The following is a 16,891-nucleotide window of genomic DNA, read 5'->3' as shown; positions in this document are numbered from 1 at the left end:
AATTCAGTTAAAACAGCTGGAAGCAGCTGAAAAAGAGAGGGAGAGAGCTGAGAAAGAAAAGGAAAGAGCCGAGGAGAGAGAGTATGAGGAGGCAGAGAAACAGAGGCAACATGACTTGGATATGGAGAAGTTAAGGCAAGAGCGAAGAGCTCAAGGGTCAGACCGAGAGGAGCGGTTTAATGTTAGTCGGGAGTTGAGGTTAGGACCTCCGTTCGAGAAGACGGATGTTGATAGTTATTTCTTGCTTTTTGAGAAGGTGGCAGTGAATCAGAAGTGGCCCAAAGAGCAGTGGGTGGCGCTGAAAGGGGAAGGCACAACGAGCATATGCGGCGTTGTCCATGGAGGAGGGAGAAGCGGAGAATTATGCCCAAGTAAAGGAGGCCATTCTCCGGACTTACGAATTGGTACCTGGGGCGTATAGACAAAAGTTCAGAAATTTAAAGAAAGGGTGGAATCAGACGTATACCAAGTTTGCCTATGAGAAGGGTGTGCTCTTGGATCGCTGGTGCACCGCAGAAATAGTGGGAGAGGATTTTTGGCGTCTCAGGGAGTTAATTCTGATTGAGGAATTTAAAAGTGGTGTTTCGGAGGATATCCGGATGTATTTGAATGAGAAGCCGAATAAGTCCATCTCCGAATTTGCTAGGTTCGCAGATGAGTATGCCCTAACCCACAAGACAAAGTTTTCCTCGAATAAAAGTTCCCAGAGAGACCGTGGGAACGATAGAGAAAGCCCGCCGGCTGAGGCAGAGGTCCTGCCGGGAGCTAGTGGTAAGGTTGGGGAGGAGAGTCAAGACGGCCAGAGATTTCCGGGCTTGACCTGTTTTAATTGTGGAAAGGGGGGACATATTGCATCTAGGTGCTTTGCTCCGAGGAAGGAGACAGGAAAAGGGAAAGCAGCAGTCCCTATTGGATGTGCTGTGGTAATCAGTAAATCGACAAGAGAGCCCCGGGTAGACAGGGTACGAGAAGGGTCTGAGACTTGTATGTCAAACGGAACCGTGTCTGTGAGAGAGGGAGACCCACCAGTTCCCGTGCGAATCTGGAGAGACACGGGGGCTGAACTGTCATTGATTAGCAGTAAGGTACTAGATTTTGGTCGCAAGACGGGAATGGTAGCTGTGAAAGGAATAGGAAAAGGGACGGAAACGGTGCCCTTGCATAGGATCATTATGAATTGTGAGCTAGTCTCTGGACCAGTTGAAATGGGGGTGCGATCAGAATTCCCGAGAACTGACGCGGACGTCCTTCTGGGTAATGATTTAGCCGGTGGTAAGGTTTGGTCAGCAATGAAGCTGACGAGACAGTCGGTGGAGGCCCCGCCCCTAGATTCCAAGATCTATCCCGCATGCGCGATCACTCGCAGCATGTCGAGAAAGGCAGCTGAGAACGAGAGCAGTTTAAATCCGGCCAGTATCGATTTGGCCGAGACGTTTTTACCGACCCTGTACCACGAGGGTTCAGAGGGTGGTAAAACTAAGAGTAGTAAAGTGAAAGAGAGTAAGGGAGAGGAGGTAGACCTGCCCTTAGCGAAGAGAAAAGTTCTAGAGCATATATGTCAAACTCAAGGCCCGCGGTGGAATTATGTTTGGCCCGCGAGATAATATCTAATTACTATTAAAGCTGGCCCCAGTAATCGAAGCGCCTATGGCGTATGATATGGCTAATGCTGAGTTTATTCAGGTACCAGGTTTTCAGGGTTTTTAGTGTTTATTTGGCAGTCTTCTTCATAAGAAATGGAATTTGTAAAATGAAACACTTTGTAGTTATAGCAGAGACTGAGACACATGAGAGCAGGCTGAAAAAACGGAGGCAACGAAAGCTGCTTTTGCACGCATCCGACTGATCCGGCCCGCATGAAGCTGGATTTTGCTCAATCCGGCCCGTGACCTAAAATGAGTTTGACACCCCTGTTCTAGAGGCATGAAATAAAGATGAGAAACAGATAAAGCTGTTAGAAGGTCCAGGGTTGGACATGGATGATCTGTCTGGTTTGGCAGAACTGTTTGAAGAAGTGGAAAATTCTAAAGGTGTTCCCAATAATGAAATGAGGGCAGTCCTAGATGAAAAGGGTGCCCTTACCTTGAAGAAGTCTGCTGGGTTGGCAGATGAGGTTGTTTCAGCCCGCGGGGTTGAGTTTACTCCGGAAGGGAGTTGCCCAGAGAGTAGCTGGGAGGATCAGGGGAATTTAGAATTTGGACCGGGTACGGGTATTGAAAGCCTGGAAGAGGCAAATGTCCCGTTTGAGTGTGTCCAAGATGTGGATGCACGTGGTACTGAACCTAGTAATGGAGCTCAGAAAAAGTCTGAGGAATTTGATTCAGTTGAAAAGGAATGCAATCCTTGTGGGTCTGGGGAACAACCCCTTTCAGACGCACCAGGAGGAACGATAGAAATCCCGTGACAGTGTTTAATAGCGAAAGCCGGTGGAAAGCCCACGTGCGTCCTTTTCCATTTGCCTCGGAATTGGTGGGACTGACCATGGAAGACGGCTTAGCTAAAAAGGGAAAGGACACCGACGACATTTCAAAAGATCAACATCACAGAAAGGAAAACGGGCAAGTTCTAAACCCCGTCTCTCTCTCCAGCAAAAAGCTGCAGCCTAAATGAACTTGAGTGACTTTTATATTTCCATCGGACAATACATTATCCCCTAGACAACGATAGAGCTATTTCTTATTGATTATTATTGTACCTGCGCTTTTAGATTTAGTATTGACGACGTATATTATCTATATGTTTGCATTGATATTATTTTTGTGTATTTTTATCAATAAATACTGTTAAAAATAGTCCCATCAGACTTCAACGGACCTCTCTATCTTTGCTGGTAAGTGACCCAGTTACGGGGTACGTAACAAAGGGCTGATCAGCTCCAGGGTGCTTGAGATCAGAGGCCCTTAACTGGGGATTCAGGTGGTTGCATTTCCCCCATGGAGTTTGATGAATGATTTCATGATCTCTGTTTGCACAAAAATGCTGAAGTTACATCTTAACTCTTTCATCATTACCAGAAGCTGCCAGCCTGCTTGCACTAGGAAGGAAACTTATGGCTATTAAAAAGAATAGAGGAAAATCAACAGCATTATTTAAAACAAAAGAACTAAGTGTCTCACTGTATTATTTCAGAATCAGTGGACTTTACTAAAAGGCTCTAACTGGGTTTCTTCACAGTTGCAGTAGATCGAAACAACTCAAGAGCTCATCAACTTGGCCATAAAGCAGGGGTTCCCAACCTTCATGCCATGGACCAATACCACTAAGCAAGGGGTCCATGGATCCCAGATTGAGAACACCTGCCTTAAAGGAACACACAAACAAAATCGCTACTATTTTCTTGGCTCTGAAATGCTGTTTCTTTGCATGTGGTAGTTCTAGTGATTCCCATGTTTACTAAAAGGCACCTCAAGAGTTTGGTGGTTAACATCATCTACATTATTTTACTAGCTTCTACTGATGCACTGTTGTATCTTGACTAGATGCATCAATGGCAATTGCAATACACAGCAAAGCTACAGAGTGTAATGGACACACCTCAGGTCCTCACAAGCAGAACCATCCCTGTCACTGAAAGCATCTACAAGAGGCACTTTTTCAAGAAGGCAACATCTATCATCAACAATCCCAACCATGTGGGTCATGTCCTCTTCTTATCAACATCAAGCAGAAGGGTCACAAGAAATGCTGCCTCATCAGAGAATTAATGGTAATTGTCATTTTTTTTGACTAATGTGATTCACAATCTCTCAGCTGACTAAATTTGGATATTTCTTGACTGGTGATATCACTTAGGCAAGTTTAAGGCTAGAAAGAGAGCACTAGAAAGCAAGGAAAGAAACTGGTGATAACATACTCTGAATTTTTTGTACATTTTTTTGTGTCATGGCATTTACTTGAATAAACAAAACACGTTTCCTCAAGGCAATATTTATCTTCCTAAAATGTAAACTATAGATGACTGAACTTTCTCACCCTTTTTTACTGAATATAAATCCCTGTGTTTGTTTCTTATATATTAATGTGTTGCACATCACATTAACTGGGCATTCTATTTTAGATCTTTTATCATCCATATACGAGGCCACTGAATTGTTATGGACAGCGTTACCAAGAGAATACTGACAATGTGACAGTACAATATGGTTCATTTCACAGTCTTTGTTGACATATGCCTCTTTGTCCTCTTATTCTCATATTTAAATTCCTCCAGCACCTCCCAGCGCTATTACCAATTACCACAATCTTTCCTTTCAACTCCAGCCTATTGTGTAATACCAACTTTTCTTAGTTCTGTCATTAATAGCCATTTTCAGCACCTGCAATTTATATTCTGAAATTATTTCCTTCAATTAATCAATTTCTACACATACGTGTGCCACCCTCTTAAATGAATAAGTTCTTCATTTTATTATGCTTTCTCATTTATTGAGAATACATCTGCAAAGGGTTCTGAGCATCTTTCTTCATTAACAATACTGCATGAAAGCAAATTATCCACCCAGGCTGTCCTTTTTATTTCTTTATTTTAGGAGAATCTTATTCACTTTCTTCAGATCTCTTTACATTAACTCCATCTAAACTATTCCTTCAATGGTATTTGGTATATTAATGACACTGGTACTTTGTTTTTCAACTTTTTCTGCTAACAAGTTTGACACTGTTTTAGGAATTTGAAAACTCACTTTATGTATGATGTCATTTTAAGCACACATTTATATATTTAACCAATTCCTTCCCAAATTGCCTAACACATACATTGGTGCTAGAAAATTTGTGAACCCTGTAGAATTTTCCCTATTTCTGCAGAAATATGACCTAAAATGTGATCAAATCTTCACACAAGTCCTCAAACTGGATAAAGAGAACTCAATTAAATAAACAACAGAAAAAAAACATTATACTTGTTCATTTATTTATTGAGAAAAATTATCCAATATTACATGTATTTTGTTGGGGAAAAAAGTATGTGAACTTCTGTGGTAATACCTTCTACAAAAACTATTTGGAGTCAGGTACTCCAACCAATGAGATTGGAGGTGTGGGGTATAGAGGTGCCCTGACCTATAAAAAAGGCACACAAAGTCAGGTAACTGACAGAGCCTGCTGTTCTCAAGATGGATCTGTTTATGTGCACCATGCCTCGATCAAAACAACTTTCAGGAGACCTTAGAAGAAGACTTGTAGAGATGCATACAACTGGAAAAGGCTACAAAAGCATTTCTAAAGACCTGTGTGTTCATTGGTCCACAGCAAGAAAAACTGTCCACAAATGGAGGACACTCAGTACTGTTGCTACTCTCCCTAGGAGGCGGCAAGCTGCAAAGATTGCATCAAGAGCACAATGTACAATGCTGAAGGAGGTGACAAAGAACCCAAGGGCAACAGCAAAAGATCTGCAGAAATCTCTAGACTTGCTAAGTCTCTGTTCATGAAAAATACTGAACAAGAATGGTGTTCATGGAAGGACACCACAAAGGAAACTACTGCTCTCCAAATAAAATATTGCCCCACATCTCAAGTTTGCAAAAGACCACCTGGATGTTCTACAACAATTCTGGGACAATGTTCTGTGGACAGATGAGACAGAAGTTCAACTTTTTGGCAGAAATGCACAATGCTATAATTGGAGGAAAAAGCACACCAACACCAAAACCACATTCCAACTGTGAAGCATGGTGGAAGGAGCATCATTTTGCTGCCTCAGAGCCTGGACAGCTTGCAATCGTTAATTCAAAACTGTATGAAGACATTTTACAGGAAAATATCAGGGTAGTAGTCTGTCACCTGAAGCTTAATAGAAATTGGATAATGCAATAAGACAATAATCCGAAAGAAGTGTAAATCAACAACAGAATGGTTTAAAAAGAAGAAAATTTGTGTTTTGGAATGGCCGAGTCAAACTCTTGACCTTAAACTGAAAGAAATATTGTGGAAGGACCTGAAGCAAGCAGTTCACACAAGGAAGCAACCAATATCCCAGAGTTGAAGCAGTTTTGTACGGAGGAATGGCCTAAAATTCCTCCTGGCCAATGTGCAGGACTGATCAACAGTTACTGGAAACACCTGGTTGAAGCTATTGCTGTATAACACCAGTAACTGAAAGCAAAGGTTCACATATTTTTTCCAACAAATACATGTTACATTGGGTCATTTTTCTCAATAACTAAATCAACAAGTATAATATTTTTCTTATTATTTACTTACTTAATTGGGTTCTCTTATCTAGTTTAGGACTTATGTGAAGATCTGATCACATTTTAGGTAATATTCATGCAGAAATAGAGAAAATGCTACAGGGTTCACAAACTTTCTAGCACCACTATAATACAACCTTGCAACACTCGTCCTTTGAGGAATTCGTTTAGAGTTTCTCACTATACAGGTTCCCCCCACTATCCAAAGGTAGAGCGCTCCTATGAAACGGGTAGTAAGCCGGAATGTCGTAAAGTGAATAAGCAATTACCATTTATTTATATGGGAAATGTTTGTGAGCATTCCCAAACCCAAAAATAACCCTATAAAATCATGCCAAGTAACACAACCCATATAAAGTAGAAATACTTTTCTACAATTATTGCAGCACTGTCTAGCGTAGCGAAAATCTCATGCAAGCGCTCTCGGCAGAAACACTCTTGCCAGTAACCTTTAAGTTATGAAGCTGCCAAATCACACCATACTACCTTTAAGTTCCACTTTCACAACACCTTCATCACCATCGTCCAGTGCATTTTGTTTCAGCTTATTAAAAAGACTGACTGATTTCTTCTTAAGTATAAGATAATTTAATGGAACACCACGCTTTGTACACCCATCAATCCACTCAAGCAATAGACTTACCATTTTATCCACTACTGGATGTTGACTAAAAGCAGAACCAACAGTAACATCGGCAGCTTTCAAGATACTTTCTCTCTGCGTGTAAATAGTGCGAATGGCGGATGCAGGCAAGTTCAACGTGTGGACAATGTCCTTATTTCGTTCACCACAATCAAAACATTTAATTACGTCTAGTTTTACGCTAAGTGTAACACCCTTATGAGCTCTTTTAGGCTTTCTGATACCTTAGAACTCATCTTGCTAACGGATGCACAAAATAAATCGAGATAAAGCACAGACAAGGCAAGTGTTTAAGCAATGGCAGCTAGAAAGCAGTTCTGGGGGAGGAGCCTGGCTGCTCGGGGCGCGCGCTGCCTTTTCTTGTAAAAGTGAAAATACTCTTTGGCTAGCAAAAACAGATAGCTAATGTAGCTCTTTCGTAACAGCGAGCTGTCATAAAGCGAACGTTCATAAAACAGGGGCCAGCTGTATGAATATAGGTAGAACAACAGATTACATTATTTATATTTTGCAAGTTTCAGTGACTTGCTTGAAGCTAAGTACTTTATCCTTACAAAACAAAGTTATCAAAGCAGTATTACATTTTGCTAGAATAAAATGTCTCCTTTTCTATGAATTGTATTTAAAATTCCAGTGTGCCATGTGGGAAATAGCAGACATATCGCCAAAGGCAAGGAGAACAAAACAAAATCATTCACATCAGGATTGCTTTTCCAGTAATAGCATGTTTCAGCTAAAGGAAGATATTATCAGCCTGGTTTCTACATTACAAATTTATATCCAACAGGATACTTCAAGAGTTGAAAAATCAGGGAATGAGCTAATTACCCAGAAACTATCCATTTTATCCACGTTGCTTGTGAATTCAGTAAAGTTGCTCTCAAAACATGAAATTCAGCTGTTACCCTAGCAGATAAATTGTCAGAAATTCATTTTTTTCTGGGCTACAATCAACAAACCCTCACCGAGAAAGGGGTTTTATAATGCTCACTGTGTGGAAGAATTGACATAACCTTAAATAATATACATTAGCCCTTTTCTATTAGCAATTCATCACTTACTGTCAAGGTAACCACTCTAGCATTCGGATTTCGGACAGTAGGTCCTGCTGCAACATAATCAGTTGTTTGAATTTCAATAGGAAAATGTTCTTCACATTTTTCATCATTATCAAGTGCTGCTGGCCACACAGTACAGAAATCTGATAGCAGGGAAAAAGAGTAAAAAGCAAAATAGTTAGTGCGCTTAATACTAAGCAACTAATATTATAATTCTATTGCATTAACTATTATTAGCTATAAGCTGCCTATTTTTATAACTACAAATAAAAATTTTGCCATTATAAAATTAAGATCATCTGGTCATACTAATATTTTTTGCAGTGAAGGTACAAAATCTATTTTAATACCTCTTTGAACACTAGAATCAACTTTACAGCAAGCAGTATGGAATTTGGATTTGATCTGGACTAGACTAGCTGCAAGTGTTTTATATTAAACAATAAAACAAATAGACTAGCTTGGTGGTGAAGCAGTGTTTTATCATGACTTTGGGTGTTGTGTATGCTGAGTTTGCATGTTCCAGAGCTTGTGGTGTTTTGGTTTCTTCTATGTCCTACAAACGTGTTGGAAGGTTGACTGGCAATTGTAAGTTACTTCTTCAGTATAGTTTAATAGAAAACTGAATCCAAGGGAAAGTGGCAGGTATGTGTGAGTAGATAAGGAACAAAGATGCAGGGAGAGAATGGGATAAACAGGATTGCCCTTCTGGATGCTCAGCATTGAACCCGGGTTGCTGGAGCTGCGCAGCAACAGATGAAACTGCTGCATCACTATTCGTCCTGCTTCACATAAACATTATAGTAAATGTACACCATCAAACTGGAACAATAAGGATACTCTTATGGTTTTGATAAAGCATCTTATTAGTTCACTCAACTTTGAAGAGCTATGTACATAACGACATGTTGTTTTAAAACATTTTGACCAACAGTAATGAGTAATGTGGAAATTAAAGATTAACAGTACCAAATGGAAAATTTAACACATTATATATAGCAACATGAGAATAAAATCCACTGAAAGGAACACAAAACATTGTACAACAATGTAGGATCATTATAGCTTGTCAGCCGCAGTGGAATAATAAACTTACAGTCATAAACCAAAAGGCATTAGCAAAGTTACACACAAGCAAAGCAAAATAGTTACAAGTAAATCAGATTATTTAAAAACTGAGCAACAGACAAAGCTAGTGATTAAGCAGGCACTATTTAAATATGGCTCATTGTAACTTTATATTATTTAGCTGTAGAATTGATATGTAACTTAGCACTCATGATCATTGTAAAGAAAGAGCAATTCTAAATGAATTAATTTATCCCTTACAACAACCTACTGGGGATTAGATATTCAACATACTATGATATCTAAACAGAATACAATACCTACCTTTTAAAGCTACACAGTGCCTTTTTATTGCAGGGGGTGTGAGGTGCAAAAAGTTTGGAATCTGAAAAAAGATTAGAAATAGGAAAATCCTTATACTTTTAGCTATATATTTTAAAGTTGTAAATTAATTATCATCTTGTGCGTAGGAAAAGTCATCCTCAGAAAAATCAGTGTAAAATGCAACTTGGGAAGCAATACACAATCAAAAATATTGCTTAACCACAAGTGATACCCATAGAGCACAATGATAAAAATGAATCAAGATACAAATAAGATAGATAGATAGATACTTTATTCATCCCCATGGGGAAATTCAACTTTTTTCCAATGTCCCATACACTTGTTGTAGCAAAACTAATTACATACAATACTTAACTCAGTAAAAAAAATATGATATGCATCTAAATCACCATCTCAAAAAGCATTAATAATAGCTTAAAAAAGTTCTTAAGTCCTGGCGGTAGAATTGTAAAGCCTAATGGCATTGGGGAGTATTGACCTCTTCATCCTGTCTGAGGAGCATTGCATCGATAGTAACCTGTCGCTGAACCTGCTTCTCTGTCTCTGGATGGTGCTATGTAGAGGATGTTCAGAGTTATCCATAATTGACCGTAGCCTACTCAGCGCCCTTCGCTCAGCTACCGATGTTAAACTCTCCAGTACTTTGCCCACGACAGAGCCCGCCTTCCTTACCAGCTTATTAAGACGTGAGGCGTCCCTCTTCTTAATGCTGCCTCCCCAACATGCCACCACAAAGAAGAGGGCGCTCTCCACAACTGACCTATAGAACATCTTCAGCATCTCACTACAGACATTGAATGACGCCAACCTTCTTAGGAAGTACATTCGACTCTGTGCCTTCCTGCACAAGGCATCTGTGTTGGCAGTCCAGTCTAGCTTCTCGTCTAACTGTACTCCCAGATACTTGTAGGTCTTAACCTGCTCCACACGTTCTCCATTAATGATCACTGGCTCCATATGAGGCCTAGATCTCCTAAAGTCCACCACCATCTCCTTGGTCTTGGTGATATTGAGACGCAGGTAGCATCTAGTTTAGTATAGAGTTCCCTACACTCCAGTAATAGTTATCACATATTAACTACAGAATGAAAGGCTTCTCTCAAAATATGGCTCAAAGCATATTCAAAACATTGTGCTATAATTAATTGAATTAAACCAGACTATACCTACTTTTATGAGCTCCAGGTTTCCTATTTTGCTTGGTGGTATGCCTCTCTTTATTGGATAGCCCATGCGAACAGGAAGAGGCACAACGGAAGGTTTGAATGCTGCAGCAGTTGGGTACACGTTGCACCAGTTTTGGTCCACTTTCATCTTTTCAGTTCTTGGAGAAGAAGGCTACAATGCAAAGTATGCATTTCTTTAAAATGTTCATTTTACATCAGATTCTTACAGAATTATCATTAAATATGGTATGCAATGCTAATCAAAGGATTCGTTCATGATTTTCAGAATATGGATGTCAGTTGTCTTTTCTTAAAAGTTTAGGACTTGACACTAAGCTGTGTTCTTGAACTATGATAGCACATGTGGAGAAAGTGCTTCTACATACCATGATTAGGGAGGACACCCAGAATTTTGATCCAGAAAACATGAAGAACAGAGGAACAATTCAAAGCCAAGAACCTACAAGACCTGGAGAGGAGCTTGGAAAATCAAATTCCCAGGCTGTTTGTGCACTTTCAGATGATCAATGTTAAGTCTAAATGGTGATTTTAAAGAATTTGTTATAGAAGGAATAAAGGCATGAACTATTTTCTAATTGAGGTGCAAATTCAGAAATCAGAGATGCAAAGGGACTTGGGAGTACTCGTGCAGGAGCCCTTAAAGGTTAATTTGCAGGTTGAGTTGGTGGTAAGAAAGGCAAATGCAATGTTAGCATTCATTTAGAAAGGACTAGAACATAAAAACAAGGATGTAATGTTGAGGCTTTATAGTACTTAGAGTAATGTAAGCAATTCTGGGCTATCTCAGAAAGGACACGCTGACATACGAGAAAGTCCAGAGGTTTGTGAGAATGATCTTGGGAATTAAAGGGTTAACATATGAGGAGCATTTGATTGCTGTGGGCTTGTATTTGCTGGAGCTCAGAAGAATGTAGAATAATCTCATTTTGAAAGGCCTAGACAGAGTTGACATGGAGAGGATGCTTCATAAAGTGGGGGAGTCTAGGACCAGGGAACACAGTCTTAATAGGACATCCTTTAGAAGAGATGAAGAGGAATTTCTTAGTCACAGGGTGGTGAATCTGTATAATTAATTGCCACAGACAGTTGCAGGGGCCAAGTCATTGGGTATATTTAAGGCAGAGGTCGATAAGTTTTGATTAGTAAGGCCATCAAAGGTTACAGGAAGAAGGCAGGAGAATGGGGTTAAGAGAGATAATAAATCAGTTATGATTGGATGGCGGAGTACTCAGTGGGCCAAATGGCCTAATTCTGCTGCTATGACCTATGGTCTACATTTCTGAGAATGATCCAATACATAATGTGCCTTGTGCTCACACAGTATACTGGCAAGAGAGTGAGAGCTTTTAAACAACTGAATGAATTGATGCACATGTTGGACCTGTTCAGGTAGTCATTTTGTTCAGTGACTAGATAATATCTGCTGGATTAAGACAGAATATTTACAGTAGAAATAATTACATTAAAAACACATAATACAAAAAGCATGACTAAGATTGTGCATTTTTCTTCATCATATTATGAAGCTAAGAAGTTCTGTGGTGCTACTATGCAGAATTAAGTGTGTAAATCCAGATGATGTTAATGATTCTGTGCTTCTCCACAATGTGTGCTGTTTGCTCAAAGATAATCTGTTCAACAATGATAATTATAAACTATTCTTGCTATATAAAGCCTGAAATGATGTGCTTTACTGCACGAGAAGAAAATTAAGTTTTAAATAATACATTGAAGTAAAATTACAGTGAAACTAACTTCCTGGCCCTAAAAAGTAATCTTTATATATCTTTTAGCCTTTGCTTCAGTCATTTCAAAATTATAGTTACTAATTTGCATTTTTAATATATTTCAGCTTCTGACTTTTTTCTTATGTGTATTGTGCATTTTATTTCAGGTTTTGTTTTAATTTTTGAAAATTTACTTAAAATTTGTGAGCCACTTTTTCACTTTTTGCCACTCAATCTGCTCGATGCACTTCAGAGCTTCCTTGAAAGCAGGGCTTAACAAGAAGTAACAAATGGAAAAGGTGCAATCCACATCAACAAAATTCACTTGTAACCTTAAAGTCAAATATGAACCTTTCTGCAACTCATCAGCAGGGAACGCTGCTGTGTTGCTGACCGCAAAATCCACTCCTAAAGATATTTGGAAAAAAAAACTTGGTCCTATTTGCTTTACTATGTAACTGCCATAGTATTGTACAGTACACTAACAAATGCTTAGAGTACTTGTTTTACAATGGGCCAACACGGTATTTGTAGTCAACAGAAAATTAAATCACTAAATCTCTATCATTTGAAACTAGTTAACTGAATTTACCCAGGGCAATAAGCAAGAAGTATCCACAAGCCCAGGTGCTACTTGGCTCACTTTTGTCACTGGAACATGCAGTGTTTACTTCCACTTGCTTGTAGCACCCAGCTCTTTTATTTGCTCCATTAACTCTTCATTGTCAGACCAATTGGTTGACATCAAAGTTTGGATAAGCAACAATTTCTACCAATGGGCTATTAAGATCAAGCCCCTCAAACTCCACCTCTTAACCAGATCAGCCTCTAATTCACTCTCTAGCAACTGTCTGAAACTAAAGAAAAATATTTGTACCCTCAGGATCAGATAGAAGCTTGAGAGTGCACATCGCAGCATCCTAAAAATGAGAAGGTGCCAGTCTAATGAAGCTATAGTACAATACGACATGCAAATAATAACACAAAATAAAATGCAGATGATAGAGATAAGCAACTTCACAACAGATCAAATCCAAGCTTTTCAAACCTACCACATCTAGTTATGTAAGTGGTGGTGGAGTGTTAAACAGTTAACTGAGCAGGAAACTCCAAGAACATGCCATTCTCAATAATGCTAGTGCCCAGCATGTGAATGTTCAAGAAGTTTCTGATTTCAATTCTTTTGTGGCCTAACAGGTACAGTACGTTAAAAGATTTAGTGACTGCACTCATTACAATAGAAAGAATTAGCTATGATGGTGAACATTCCATATGATATATTTTTAAATAAACTAATTAATTCAAAAGCCTGATAAACTTTTAATAATTACTGAATATTTTTCACAGTCTAGCAGTTTCTTTTCTCCATGATTTAATCAGCTGTGAAAGCATTTCTCCGAATACGGCATGGTGTTCACAATAGGTTGGCCTTGAACAGCTCAGCACACTGCAAGGACTGGCTTTAGGAATTTTCTCCAGATAAGTGTGCATGGAATATGAGTGAGCACAGGCTGCTTCATACTCACTGGAAAAGCTAAATTAAAATGTCTTAGGCAAGATGTTGTAAATTAATGCACTTAATTTGTTGTTCCATTATGTTCCTGGCTGGCCTTACTCCATCTACTCTCCTTATTTTAAATCTTCTCCCTGTTCATATTGCTTTTAAACAATATGATAAAGTAACCACTGAGACAAATATTCTATAATTTAGAAAGGAACTAAAATCAGCTTTCAAAAGGAAAAAAAGATAAAGGATATAAAGAAAGTTCAGCTGCTCCACTTCTGAGCTTCAAGTACTTTAAACCTTTAAGAACTGTGTAGTAGTTACCTCTCTCCTTTGTCTTTCTTTTGGAGTTGGTCTGTGGTCGCCTATTGCACCTGAAGAGATTCGATAAAATTAGAATGACACTGAAAATAACTTGACCGTTCTTGAGCTACTTTAGAAATATATTAAGTGTTCTTATTTTCAATAGATAACAATCATAAAAGGAAAAAATAAGGAAACAAAAACAATAACTATTGTTTCCATCAATATTTTTCATGACTTGAATAGTGGAATTTAACTTTTGCTAAGAAATTGATTTTTTTGCACAAACAGTTCATGTTTTGGTGAGATACAAGAATGACCAATTCATAAAAAATGGTTTATTTCAATCTCTACATAGCACCATCCAGAGACAGAGAAGCAGTTTCAGCGACAGGTTACTATCGATGCAATGCTCCTCAGACAGGATGAAGAGGTCAATACTCCCCAATGCCATTAGGCTTTACAATTCAACCGCCAGGACTTAAGAACTTTTTAAAAGCTATTATTAATGCTTTTTGAGATAGTGATTTAGATGCATATCATACTTTTTACTGAGTTAAGTATTGTATGTAATTAGTTTTGCTACAACAAGTGTATGGGACATTGGAAAAAAAGTTGAATTTCCCCATGGGGATGAATAAAGTATCTATCTATCTATAACAAATAGTTGCATTACTTTTGGCACAGTTTAGTAACACATACTGAGCAATAACAGGCTAAGAATTTGTAGAACCTTACACAAGGTTCTTCAAATGTGCACAGATTAAAGGGATCACCTATGCACATTTGACAAATTGGACAATGAACAAAGAGGATCTAACATTTCTGATCCTTTGCACATCATATGTGGGCTTTGATCACCCAAGAATTAATCATCAATCCATTCAAATATATCAGGAGAAAGAATAAATTTGAAAATAATCAATTACCTTCAAATTTCAATGTTTGTACTGTTCACCAAATTGATTGTGCACACCAAACATTGTGAATTTATGTATTTCATTTAAACATACCAACTACCCACTTGATGATCAGTTTACATATATAAGAAAATACATAATAGTAACTTCCTAGGTGAAACCCATCTCCCACTCCTAGTTATTAATTATGACCCTTCAAAGTTCACACCCTATAGTAAATAGGGTGTGAACAATGAGTTACAAACCATCATTCATCATTTCCCTCCAATCCTTCTACCAATTAACTTAAAATTACCATCTTTCCCCTTTACTTTTCCTTTTACTAGGAGAAACAAATTTTATTTCTAATTCAGTCATATTTATACACGTTCTAATTAAATGTCTTCTCAGTCCCCTTTACTCTAATGTAAACAGCCTCCAGCTGAGATGGTCTTTTCTAGTGGCTATAATTCTCCAGCCCTGGCAAGACTGCAAATCACTACTGCATCTTTTCTAGCACTATCAGGTAATTCTGTAATGTTGTAACACAGCTATGCAAGATACTCCATGCTTTACACAGTTATGGCATGACTTCTCTGCTCCTATATTCTTAGCTTCAGTTAATAAAGGGAAAGTATTTTCTCTATGTATAGGGTAGCATAGCAGTTAGCACAACATTGTAATAAATAGGGCATCCCTTGTCCTATTTATTCTCCTCAACTTTTCTGGATGGAATTCCATTTGCCACTAATGTGTCCACCTAACCAGAACTTTCTTTGTCCAGATAAAACACAGTACCGATTTCAAATTTCTGAACTGTGGCTTGTACACTTAAGTCAAAATCATTTATTCACACCACTAAAAGTAACTTAAATCTAAGTCCTTTGCTTTCCACCATTATTGTCTATTGTTAACTGTATCTGCAATTTTCTTTATGATCCTGTGTTTAATTTTTAGAATAATCTGCCACACGGATTTTTGTTTTAAATAATTACTGACGAACGCTTACTGTGCTATACACTTGCGTTAGTTACTACATAATTGTAAACAACAGAAGTTATCAACATTTTATTGTACTTCGGATAATTACATTTATTAATGCCATTTACTTTGGACTACATGAAAATGAATACAGCACAGGTAATAAGGCAGCAGTCAGAACACACTCCCGTCCCCACGGTTTCGCAACCAGTAGTTTCATCTTGCTAAATTTAGTATGTTAAAAAAAATCTAATAATCTAGTTTCAATTAAGATGAATGGGCTTCATTTATTTAATGATATCGGGTGTGCCTCTGCTGGGAGGGCAGCCAAGAGGAACGAACCACAGAGTAAATCCCAACTCATTTTAGCAATTTCGTCAGCAAGGTCATGTTGATGTATAAATTGGTTTGCAAGGCATGAGAACAGTACATAATCTAAATGTGATTTATTCACAGCCTAGTGCTCGTTATTCAAAGATTTATTTCTTTATTTCAAAGTTGGTTTTATTAAGTTTAAAATGTTATAGAGTTTACAAACTGAACCCCAGTAACACACTGAATGACTGAGGCCCGGTTTTTACCAGGAGCAGCACCTCTCTTACTGTGCCTAATGTTATCCCATTACCTTCGGCCGGAGGGGAAGAGGTTACCGAAAACGCCGTGGAATAAAAGGCAGCGCGCCTGAAACGTGAATTTGCCCGGCACATGACAGTTAATGAGCCCAAGCCGCATCGTGTTATCGGGACAGCCGCCATCATCCAGTCCTCCAACGGCCCAGAGTGCACTTGGCGGCGCGGCGCCGAGCCCAGCGGCGGGATCAATTAAGCGCGTACGCGCCGGCTCCTGGGAAACGCAAGTCCATGTGTGGATTAATTTAGTATTCTGCCGGCAGATTTGTGATTGGGTTGCAGTAAGTTCACTGAGATGGAAGCTGAGAGGGAGGCTGAGCTGGAAAGTGTGGAAACTATCACCGTACTCACAA

General features: G+C 38.7%; 1 protein-coding gene across 1 annotated transcript in view; it reads right to left on the bottom strand.

The window, feature by feature from the left end:
- The window catches only part of mrps35 (mitochondrial ribosomal protein S35), a 31,284-nt gene extending 14,598 nt beyond the window's left edge, over positions 1-16,686 (bottom strand). The window contains exons 1-5 of the mRNA XM_073059427.1: positions 16,535-16,686; positions 14,051-14,100; positions 10,479-10,646; positions 9,288-9,348; positions 7,899-8,038 (exon numbers count right to left, since the gene is read on the bottom strand). Coding sequence (XP_072915528.1) covers positions 7,899-8,038; positions 9,288-9,348; positions 10,479-10,646; positions 14,051-14,100; positions 16,535-16,667 — 552 coding nt within the window. The 5' untranslated portion in view covers positions 16,668-16,686. The remainder of the gene's footprint in view (positions 1-7,898; positions 8,039-9,287; positions 9,349-10,478; positions 10,647-14,050; positions 14,101-16,534) is intronic.
- Between the last annotated feature and the right edge of the window lie 205 nt (positions 16,687-16,891).

This window comes from Hemitrygon akajei, chromosome 10, assembly GCF_048418815.1.
Source record: "Hemitrygon akajei chromosome 10, sHemAka1.3, whole genome shotgun sequence".
Taxonomy (NCBI): domain Eukaryota; kingdom Metazoa; phylum Chordata; class Chondrichthyes; order Myliobatiformes; family Dasyatidae; genus Hemitrygon; species Hemitrygon akajei.
This window is presented reverse-complemented; position numbering and strand designations above follow the sequence as displayed.